Source organism: Macrotis lagotis, chromosome 3, assembly GCF_037893015.1.
Source record: "Macrotis lagotis isolate mMagLag1 chromosome 3, bilby.v1.9.chrom.fasta, whole genome shotgun sequence".
NCBI lineage: Eukaryota > Metazoa > Chordata > Mammalia > Peramelemorphia > Peramelidae > Macrotis > Macrotis lagotis.
In genome coordinates this window covers 176,232,919-176,244,997 of record NC_133660.1, presented here as the reverse complement: position 1 = coordinate 176,244,997, position 12,079 = coordinate 176,232,919, and the positions used below count along the sequence as shown (strand labels likewise).

Here is a 12,079-nt window from a genome sequence, read left to right as displayed (position 1 = left end):
GATGAGAGAGAAATCATATCCTTAAGGAAGAAAAATAAAGAGTAAGAGAGATAGTAAAATTACATAATAAGATAACGGTTCCCCCCTTAAATTGAAGGCAATAGTCTTTGGTCTTTGTTCAAACTGCACAATTCTTGCTCTGGATACCGATGGTATTGTCCATCACCGATAGCCCAGAATTGTCACTGATTGTTGCACTGATGGAATGAGCAAATCCATTAAGGTTGACAAACAGTATTCACATAATCTAATAGCATTCAACAGTTACTATTTCAGGCTAGCATTTAGTCCACTTTAATAATTGCAATTAATGTGAGTCTAGACATATTGTTCAGAAATGCCGAACCATGATGGGAAGAGGGGGGAATGAATCAAAAGAAAATGAAGCATTTCCAGTGAATAAAGTTGCATAACTATCCAATGAAAAGCATTTTTAAAAAAAAATCATTGAGGCTAAAAGTGTTCACCTGCAAACCTGAAAAAAACATTGCCAGAGAATTCATGCTCACCTTAACCCTAGCACTATTATATCAACGTAAGGGAAGTTGTTTTGGTTTGCCCATTGGGTGATAATTAATTTCACTTTTATTTTGCTGGCCATTGATCCCAAATATAGTTTATTGTATTGGAAATTCATCAAAAGTGTTGCTCAAGAATAAATTAGTATTTGTTTACTAAAGCATCTGGCATCATGAAAAATCAATAAAAAGGAATAATACACAGTGTGCAAAAACAAATGTGGAGCTGGAAGCCACTCCACCTCAGAAGTCCAACATGTCAAATACTGTGCACCCAGCTGTCTGTACCCACACTTGGCTGCTCTGGAAATGTTTCGATACACTGGCTTAAAAATAAACTAGAAAATGACTTGGACTATGTTGTTACTTAGAAATATGCAAACAGAATAATGTTTAAGTAAGAAAGGCAGAGCAGGATATAGTAGGATCATGTTTATTACAGTTTTGTAAAAACATAACACAAAATATCAGAAGAGAAGGTGAAATTATATAGAGCTTAATATACATTAAGTTCTTTGTTTTTTTCCCTGAAAAGTTGCTTGAACTCATTTTTTTTCATTTTTAATAAACTTTTTATTTACTGACCATTAGAGTAGTTCTAAAACTGTAGCTTCTGAAAGAACCACTTATTTTTTTCCGGTCTTGTACCTTTCCTCAAACTTGACCTTGGCCTCCCTCCTGGCCTTACATGGAACACATCTTCATTGACAACTGTTTTGTCCAATGGGATATTCACAGTGTATCTGGTGGGCATCAGGTGTTTGCAGTTATAAACCTTCACAAAGGACTTGATTTTTGATATCTTGGCAATCTTTTTGCCCATTGCTGCAGTCACTTTGCCAGGGTAGCAGTCGATACTCTGCCACCAAGGCATGGCTGTAGGGCCTGTCCAAGGCCCGTCATCAGTGTTCTTCATGATGATAGCTTTGAACCCAGTCAGGACCAGCACCACCTTCCTGAGTTTTATGAACTTGCCCATTTCAACACAAATCAGGATGCTCCTTGAGCCAAAAGCTTGAGCTCATTTTTAAAAACCCCAAAAGATTTAAAAGTACAGTAGAGAACAAAATTGCTCTTTTGACATCAGCTTTGTTTTATAGGCATTATGTCTGCTCTATTAGTGCCATATATATCAAACTACATCAGAGAAACTATATCAAAGTGAATTCATATGAATTCATTAGTTCACTCAGTGATTTACTTAACAAATTAGCCAGTCAAGTAATATATGCATGAAACCATGATTCCTCTGAAACATCAGGGAAAGTCATTTGTTCTCTTCATACTCTCTAGGCAACTAAGACTGAATTGCAGAGAAGGTGCTAATTGATTCACCTGCCTTGGTAGAGGGAGTTTCCTCATCATCAAGTCCCCAATGGCAATGAAATCATAGATCCTGTCCCTAGTCCTACCCTATGCCATGCATTGTGGTGTACTAGATGCTATGGGGAAAATTAAAAAAAAAAAACAGGGTTCTGGCACTCATAGGCATTAATCTTTAATTGCAGAATCAAACCAACCCCAAAAGCAAGTTAAAAATGAATTGTTACACTCTAAATGCAATTATTTCTAAGATAATATTGCATGGGAACAAAATAATTTACAGATTTGGAAGTTCAACTTTGACTTATGATTGGGGGACTTTCAAATATTATAACATTTGGGTTTGTAGATCATAAATTAAAAGTTACAAAAGGATCGTAGAGGTTGTCTAGACCAACCATCTCATGTTACAAGGGAGGAAATTGAGTTTTAGGGAAGGTTAAGTGATTTATTCAAGGTCTCACAGGGAATAAGATAACTGAGCTGGGATCACAATAAATATGCCAAAGTGAGATTTATAATTATTACTCAGTTTATCCCATATACAGCCCTTCCCTTTCAGTCAATTATTCTGATTTCTTCCTGATATTCATCCCTTTCTTCACTTCTGATTTTAAAATTTGGATTAGCTACCCGATTTGCTCTCATCTCCCATAAGATGTGTCTAGTCATGAAGCATACAGCATCATCAAAGGGAGCTAAAATGTTGGAATAGGAAAGAACAGGATGAGAAATTAACTCATTGTCTTTCCCTTATGACATAGCACCTAACAGCCAGCTTAAAAAAAAAAAAAGAAAGACTGCTAACTTCCCCTTTAAGCTATTGAATCCAAGGAACAAAGGTTGAAGCTGACTTAAATCAATCATTCCAAAGGTGGATGGCCTTGTACAAGGGAAATGGCAACCTTGGGGGGAAAAAATCATAAAAACTGTTGTGTAATGCTAAGGATACAGTCATACTTCCCCATATCCCTTAATTTTCTTTTCTCAGTTGACCACGTAATAATCTACAGTCTAGAAGCATTAAATAGGTTTTACTGCTTGATCAAAATAAATTTCAAACTCACTATCTCTAAGTAATACTTTCACCTTGTTATTTGGCAAATACTATAAACTTCTAACTACTATGGTGCTTCCAACCCATCCCCCTTCTTTGCATGTGAATAGAGAAGCTCTCTCCAATCCAAAGTAAAGATGACCTTAGATACAATGATAGCCTCTTCAAATATAACAAAGAAGGTGAAAGAAACTCCAAAGTACATCAAGGTCATCCTGCAAAGTGATAAATATATATATATATATATGCACATATATACACATATATATATATACAGTATATGATTTTCTTAGATTTTCTTAGAAAGCTGACTTGAAGAAGGCCTGTGGCAGCAAATGCTAGCAGTGTTTTCAGTAGGGTTCCTGATTAGAAACAAGGTTTTACCATAGCTTTTACTAATATGTCAACTTTTATATATACTACTGAAGGAAGCATCATTAAAAACAGAATTCATATTAAAGATTTAAACTGCCTCTCTAGTAGCCATGAGTGATAAATTTACATTGTCTTACATTTTGTGTGATGTCCAGTAGGCTAGGGATTAGAATCTATGAACTAGAAACAGAGGAAAACTAGCTTTCTTATACAAGGAATAAACCTGAAGCCTTGCAATTGCCAGTACTAGGTCCTATAACCCAATTTATTTTTAAATTTGATGCTGTTTGTATTCCAGTTTGAAAACTTGTCTGCCTTATAGTTTGGTAGACAGCTCTAGAGATACTAGATCTCATTGTTCAGGTCACTATATCTTTCTCATGGCTAAAAACAAGCCTTGAATACCTAAGTCTGTTGAAGACAGATTTATAAAATAAAGAAGAGAATTGTTTCTTGTATTCTTATTAAAAATCCCAATAGAGACTTCAAAAACCTAGAAAAGGAAAGCTTCCAGAAGCTTCCATCAAGATCATTAATTAGTTCTAGCTCTTAGGAGATCCGCTGGGAGTCTTTGACTGTGTGTGTGTGTGTGTGTGTGTGTGTGTGTGTGTGTGTGTGTGTGTGTGTAGATAAGTAGATAATATATATATATTATATATATATATATATATAGTGATAATTTTTTCATATTTTAAATGTTGACCTTCAAAACTAGTCAGAACTGGCCCAAGAATCTTAGAATTTCCATTGGAAAATTAAAATTTGATTCCATGAAATAATAATAAAAATAAAAATAATATACTTGTATATGCTGCTTTAAAGCATTACGTGAATTCTCAAATTCTGTGTGGTAGGATATGGCAAGCTATCTACTTCATAAAACCTTTCATGATAATTTCATTCAGCAACAATTTCTCCCCTTCTTCACTGCCTAAACCACTGTTTATTATCTGTACCCACATACATGGCCTATTCTTGTTTTGTTTTGTTTTTCCTTTGAATGCTTTACTATAGTCTGTATCAGGACATTTAGTGTATAAAGTATTGGAACTATGCTTAGGAGACCCAGGGGGTTTAAATTCTGCTGGGCCTTGATTTCTTCCTTTGTAAAACCAGGGGTTAGACTTGAAAATCTTTTTTTTTTTAGTTTTTTGCAAGGCAATGGGGTTAAGTGACTTGCCCAAGGTCACACACCTAGGTAATTATTAAGTGTCTGAAGCTGGATTTGAACTCAGGTCCTCCTGACTCCAGGGCTGATATTCTATCCATTGCACAACCTAGCTGCCCCAAGCTTGATAAATTTTTTTTTAGGTTTTTGCAAGGCAAACAGGGCTAAGTGGCTTGCCCAAGGCCACACAGCTAGGTAATTATTAAGTGTCTGAGACTGGATTTGAACCCAGGTACTCCTGACTGCAGGGCCGGTGCTTTATCCACTGTGCCACCTAGCCACCCCTAGACTTGATAATCTTAAAGCCATTTCTAGCTCTAAATAGATGAAGCTCTTAATCTCAGTTTTTCCCATCTCTAATATGAGGTTCAGAATAATAATACCTACTTCATAGGAAAACTGAAAGCATCAAATAAGGTAAAATATGTAAAGCACTTTGTAAATATTAAAGCTATTACATGTGTTAGCTATTATTGTATTAGTCTATAATTTGTTTAGTGAATCTGAATATTGTCTTCCCATAAATATTTTAAAATTCCTAATAGTAAAGGCAGATGCTATCAATCAGTTGATCAGTCTCAGAGAAAGGAGACACTAAATCATACCTAAGCAGTCTGTTACCTGCCTATTGATTTTGAAAAATACATATTAGCATTATCTGTTCTATTATATTTTTAATATTTTAAATATTTCCCAATCCCATTTTCATCTTGCTCTAGCCCCACTGAGAGTGTTTTGACACTTTTGCTATAAAAGCCTCACAATGCCTGTTGCTAGTATACAGGAGGGGTTCAATAAATAATACTCTCTGAATGATTAAAGGAAGGAAAGAAGGAAAAATAATCATGGATTAAGCACCTTCTACGTGCTAAGAACAAATAGTATATCTTTATTATATTGCCTCTTATAGACTGCTAGGTGGCAACACAGTGTAGAGAGCACAGGGCCTGAAGTCAGGAAGATCTGGGTTCAAATGCAGACTCAGAGGCTAGCTATGTGACCCTGGGCAAGTCACTTAACCTCTGTCTACATCAGTTTTCTCAACTGTAAAATGTGAATAGGGAGAGCACCTACCTCCCAATACTGGTGAAAGGATCAAATGAGAAAATAATTGTCAAGCGCTTAGCACAGTGGAAGTTCTTAATAAATGATTATTCTCTTTTCTCCCTCTTCATTTGATGCCCACGAATAAGAGACAGGGATAGTATTATCTCCATCTTATGATTTTTAGCACATTCCAATTCTATTGTTTCTAATCTTAATCCTGCTTCTAACCTCCCATTCTACTTGGAACCCTAACTCTAACCTTAACCCTCAGGGATGCACAGTAGAAAGGGGACACAGTCCATTCCATCTCTCCTCTAAGGGCCTTTGGCTATCTCTCCTTCTGGGTGTGGGATGCTCTCCTTCACCTCTGCTTCTTAAAATCCCTCCTTCTGAAGGCTCCACTGCAGTGCCATCTTGGAGACCTTCCTTGATTGTCCCCCTGTTGGTAGTTACACACACACACACCCCAACTATTGTACCTGACCACCAAAATATTTATCATTTATTTTGTATGTGTGTGTGTGTGTATATATGTATATATATATATATATATATATATATATATATACACATATTTAATGAACTTTTCTGTGATAGGTGACTCAGTGGATAAAGCGGTGGGTCTGGGTTAGGAAGACTTGAAATCAAATCTGATCTCCCACACAGCCTTGCTGTATGATACTGAGCAAATCACATTACCTGTGCTTGCCTCAGTTTCCACCACAATGAAAAAGGGATAATAATAATAATAGTACCTGACAAGTTTGTTATGAGGATTAAATGATATAATGTACGTAAAGTGTTTAACGCAATGGCTAGTACACAGTAGGTACTTAATAAAGGCTGATTGATTGGGGAATCAGCAAGAATATTCTAGGATAATTCTTCCCTTAAATAGGATTCAATTTTACTCTTCTGGCTTCAAGGAAGGTGGGGGCAGGGAGGTAGTAGGGAGGTAGTAGGGATTGTAGACTTTGGTTAGAAGTTGTCCCATAGCCAAGATCCTGCCTGTGCAGGATTCCCCATGATAATACCCTCCCCCCCCTTCCATATCACTAATACAGCCAATGAAGAGACCTTCCAGAAACAAATTTATTGACGTAGTGATACAATAAATTCTAATAATACTTTCTTCTTATCAGGCTCATGCCAAAGTCTGGCATAACTACAATACAAACTTTCGGCCACATCAAAAAGGTTTAATATCGATCACCTTGGGATCCCACTGGATTGTACCAAACAAATCAGAAAACAGTCTGGATGTCCTTAAGTGCCAACAATCCATGACTTCTGTGATGGGATGGTTTGCCAACCCTATCCATGGGGATGGGGACTATCCAAAAATAATGAAGAAATTATTTCCCCTTCTCCCTCAGTTCTCTGAAGCTGAAAAAACTGAGGTAAAGGGCACAGCTGATTTCTTTGCCTTTTCCTTTGGACCCAATAATTTCAAACCTCCAAGCACCATGGCAAAAATGGGACAAAATGTATCACTCGATTTAAGAGAAGTACTAAAGTGGATTAAACTGGAATACAACAACCCAGAGATCCTCATAACTGAGAATGGCTGGTTCACAGACAATCACGTGAAAACAGAAGACACGACAGCAATCTACATGATGAAGAATTTCCTTAATAAGGTTCTTCAAGGTTAGTTGAAAAATCAGCTCAAAATTTCTTAATTGTTGACATCATGGAGACTTAAAAAACTTGAAGGCTGGAGTTTTTTTTTAAGTCAAAATAAGTTTGATTTTGAGAAGTTGATTTTAATATACTCTGAAAAAAATTAAATTTAAATTTCCTCATAATGTTGTAAATGTTCTCATAATGTTCTTTAGAAGCTAGACAATTGTCATAAATATTAACTATGAATTTTTTTAAGGGAATGGGGTTAAGAGACTTGCCCAAGGGCACACAGCTAGGCAAATTATTAAGTGTCTGAGATTGGATTTGAACTCAGGTCCTCCTGACTCCAGGGCCAGTGCTCTATCCACTGTGCCACCTAGCTACCCTGTCATAAATGTTAACAATTATTTGCTGAGTTGAATTGAGGCTACAGAAACAGCTAATTCTTATTTTATTATTGCAAATTAACAAAATATATTTGAAAACTGGGCAAAATGGCATAGTGCAGACAGCACTGTTTTGGAGATCAGAAGACCTGAGGTAGAATCCTAACCCATCACTCACTAGCTATATGACTTCTGAACAAGTTACTTGATCTTTGAATCTCAGTTTCCTCATCTGTTAAACAGATTTAATAAGGCTTGATTAAATTATCCATGTCATAAGGTTATAGATAGGAAGGAATTTTATAAACTTTTAGATTACATAAATGTGAGTTGTTATATTTAAAGACGGCAGTTAAAAATTTTCTATTTATCATGTGTTAGGTACAACTTTTTTTTAAATTATGGATCCTTTTACTATGACAGAGATCACAGTAATAAAAATATCCTGAGAGTAAGGAATATAGCATATAAAAAAAACTGCATAATTTTCAATGTTTGACCTTTTTCGATGGCCAGAGCTCCTGATTGATCAGTTAGTCAACAGTTATATCCCAGATCCAAATGCGAAGGATACAAAGGATGAAAAAAAGGCAAAAGCAGTCTCTGTCCTCAAGTAATTTATAATCTAATGGTGGACAAGATACAAAGAGCTATGGACAAACAAAATAGATGTAGGATAAATTGAAGATAAACTTACAGAAATCAATATGGAGGTTGAAGCCTCATTGGTTAATATTTTATTCCTTATTTCCAGACATCATGTATACAGTGACATCTACAAGTTTTTTTTTTTTTAACTCAAATGTGATGGAAGGAAGACAAGTTAATTCTTGTTCTGTACCAACTCATTCAAATTAATGAAATCTCAGTACAATTTGCAAGATTTTGCAATGACTTAATCTGGCATATCCTATACATGTTTTAGTGGAACTTAAAAATATGTTCTCTGCTATGCCAAGAAAAAGTCATAATCTGTGCAAGGAAGACAAGTGAGACACATAGGGCTTCCAGATCTTATGCGGGGATGAAGTTTAAATCAGGAGCAATGTCTATAGGAATACTCACACACTCAAATCTCTAGGAGTGCAAAGGGAACAGATGAATTCTCTTCCAGGTCTCACAGGACCAAAGGAGCAGATTTCTTCAAAGTCTATACTGAGATATTCATCCCCCTGAAATCTATTGCTATAAAAGGGAGGAAGGGAAATTAAGATATTCCCTAAAAATGTAAACATATAGCCTCACTCTCCACTGCATCACCTAGCTGCTCCCTCACTCTATCACTATTTCATAAAGATTTTTCATAGTACCGACTTGGCCTCAGAGTTAGGAAAAGAGTGGATGGTTTAGGGGTGGGAAGTAAAGTCCTATTCATGACACATATTGCCTGTATTATTTAACATTCAAGTTCAAATTTAATTTCCATGCCCCTGTGCAACTCTGAGGTTAAGAAGTATAGAACAGGGGTGGCTAGGTGGCGCAGTGAATAGAGCACCGGCCTTGGAGTCAGGAGTATCTGGGTTCAAATCCGACCTCAGACACTTGATAATTACCTAGCCATGTGGCCTTGGGCAAGCCACTTAACCCCACTGCCTTGGAAAAAAAAAAGTATAGAACAGGGGTGGCTAGGTGGCGCAATGGATAAAGCACCAGCCCTGGAGTCAGGAGTACCTGGGTTCAAATCCAGTCTCAGACACTTACTAATTACCTAGCTGTGTGACCTTGGGCAAGCCACTTAACCCCATTTGCCTTCCAAGAAACCTAAAAAAAAAAAAAGTATAGAACATTTGCCTGTGTATATAGATAAAGAGAATTCCCTAAACCAGTTAAATCACAAGTCTGGATGTTGATGATAATATTTCATTCTCACTCAAACCATTAATGTTTATGAATCATAGTATTTTAGCCCTGGAAGGGACCTCATCTAGCCCAACACCCTATTTTACAAATGAAACTCACAGAGCTTAAGTGTCTTGCTCGTGATTACAAATAGCAGATATTTGGAACTAGTACCCAGGTCAAGAGTTTTTCTGTTTTATTACTGCCCTTCTTTCTCACCCTTGTCCCAAGGACTTTTTTTAATTGCTAAAATCACACTGGCTCTTTTAAGGAGACATGTTTAGTAGAAAATAAATGCTTAAAAGTATAAGTTTAAAAGTATAAGACAACTTGTCCCCTAAATTCATAGGCAAAGTACATTCATTCAACAAACATTTATTAAATACCTACTATAATTAATTCACTGACTTGGGCATTGGAGGAAAATATAAAGATGTGTTCCTTTCCCAAGATATTCATTCAGTCAAATAATAATAAAATAATACATTCTTATAATAATATATTTAATTCATTGTTGTTGTCCTTTGTCCTTCATTCTCAAATGAGGATCAGTGACATCAGTAAGGTGATGTCTTGACTTGTAAGTGAATTGGATTTAACTCATTAGAGCAGTACAAAAGGCTAGGGATCAGGTGAAAGAGAGGATGTTTTCAGCTGGAAGGAGGAACCGGAGTAATGGGGAAGGAATTGAGATTCTTAGTTATTTGTTTCTTGCCCATAATCGAATATACTCAGGTGACATGTTTAGGATTAGGTAATTTCACAGCATCTACTGCCCAGACATGATGGGTATTGCCTTTCTTCTGTTGATTATCCTAAATATATTTATCCTAAATATATTTTGTTTATACATAGATGTCTGTATTGCCTCTCCCCCATTAGAGCATAAGCTCATTGAAGGGAGGAACTATCCTTTGCCTTTCTTTGCAACCAAGCACTCTGCCAAGTGCCCTATCCATTATTACATGTTTACACTGATTTAAGAACGCTCAATTCAGTTCCAATTTCTTTTTTTTCCCCTGCAGCAATAAAATATGATAAAGTAAGGGTGTTTGGTTACACAGCTTGGTCCCTACTGGATGGCTTTGAATGGCAAGATGCTTATACCACCAGACGGGGATTGTTTTATGTGGATTTCAGTAGCAAACAGAAGGAAAGAAAACCCAAATCCTCTGCGCATTACTATAAGCAAATCATAAAAGAAAATGGATTCATCTTAAAAGAGGCCAGCCCCAATGTGCAGGCTCAATTTCCCTGTGACTTTTCCTGGGGCATTACTGAATCTGTTCTAAAGGTAAGTGGCCATGAATACATGATACATGTTAACTGCAAAATGGAATGTACAGGAGATTGTTGTAGGATATTGGTAACTAGGACTCAATTCCCTGACTCTAGGGCAGGCAGCACAATGTGGTGAATGGAGCCTGGAATATTCCAATTCTTACTATATGATAGCAAATGACCTTTCTGAAACATAGCTTCCCCATCTCTAAAATGAGGATGACTATCTGCTTTACTGATGGGACAGGAATGTGAGGAGCTTATGAGGTTATGGCAAATGTTTTGTAAACATTAAAGGGCTATCTAAATGTCAGTTGTTATTATTATTGGAAGTTGTCAGAGACCATGGCAAAAAAATATGCAACAATAACCTGATGAACAACTGAAGAGAAGATATCTGGATAATTTTTTTCCATTCTTTTTTTAAAAGCAAACTTGGAGAGGCCATTTGGAATTTAAATCCAGCTGCTGACCTTTAAGACTAAAACACTCAGGCAGCTAGGTAGCACACCGATAGAGAACCATCCCTGAAGTCAGGAGGACCTGAGTTCAAATCCAACCTCAAACACTTAATAATTGCCTGTGTGGCCTTGGGCAAGTCACTTAACCCCATTGCCTTAAATAAATAAAATTAAAATTAAAACTAAAACACTCTTCTGGTTATCTGGGATGGTCATTAGCTGTACCAAGGTAAGTAGAGTACTTTGGGAGCTTCTTATGAGTGGATGGTCCAATGCAATATGAGTTCATGAGGACTAAGAAGTCTATATGAACCTGTTTGCTCTCCCCTATTCATGGTCATCAACTTTTAGCCATAGCTGATGCTGATATTTGTCCTTCATCCTTGAAGATCATGACATCAGGGAAATGATGCCATGACATGCAAGCAAATTGGATTTTAAATACCTTGCAAAAAAAAAAAAAAAAAACCACAACAAAACAAAAGATATGACTCAGGATGATTGGAGATGGCTCTGAATTCAAGGCAGTCAGGATTAAGTGACTTATACTGTAAGTATCAAGGGTCTGAGGTCATCCAGAAGCCAGGGCTGGTGCTAAACAATTGTTAAAAAAAGACACAAAACACCCTATATATCTTAAGCAATTCTGAGGGTTCATATGGGGTTGCATCTATGCAAACCTTTCTGGGGAAAAACAACTCTATTTGCAGTAGATCAATAAGCATAGATCAATAGTGCCATCTTTGCAAACAAAGGACAGCACTACTTTTGGGGAAGGGAGAAGGGAGTTCATACTTACTCATTCTCAGGCTAGTTTACCAAGATTTCATTCTGCTGATGAGGAAAAAGAAAAAGAGACGGACAGATAGACAGACACAGACAGAGAAACAGAGATACATAGAGACAGAGATTTGGAGGAATTGTTATAGTTTGTTGTTCAGTCGTTTTGCAGTCCTCTTCGAGACTCTTCTTGGCAAAGATAGTGAAGTGGTTTATCA

General features: G+C 36.6%; 1 protein-coding gene and 1 pseudogene across 1 annotated transcript in view; one reads left to right on the top strand and one right to left on the bottom strand.

The window, feature by feature from the left end:
* The window catches only part of KLB (klotho beta), a 54,652-nt gene that overhangs the window by 18,747 nt on the left and 23,826 nt on the right, over positions 1 to 12,079 (top strand). Inside the window, exons 2-3 of the mRNA XM_074229614.1 lie at positions 6,631 to 7,138; positions 10,365 to 10,633. Of these exons, the coding sequence (XP_074085715.1) occupies positions 6,631 to 7,138; positions 10,365 to 10,633 (777 nt within the window). The remainder of the gene's footprint in view (positions 1 to 6,630; positions 7,139 to 10,364; positions 10,634 to 12,079) is intronic.
* On the bottom strand, positions 1,117 to 1,497 carry LOC141516336 (large ribosomal subunit protein eL27-like; annotated as a pseudogene).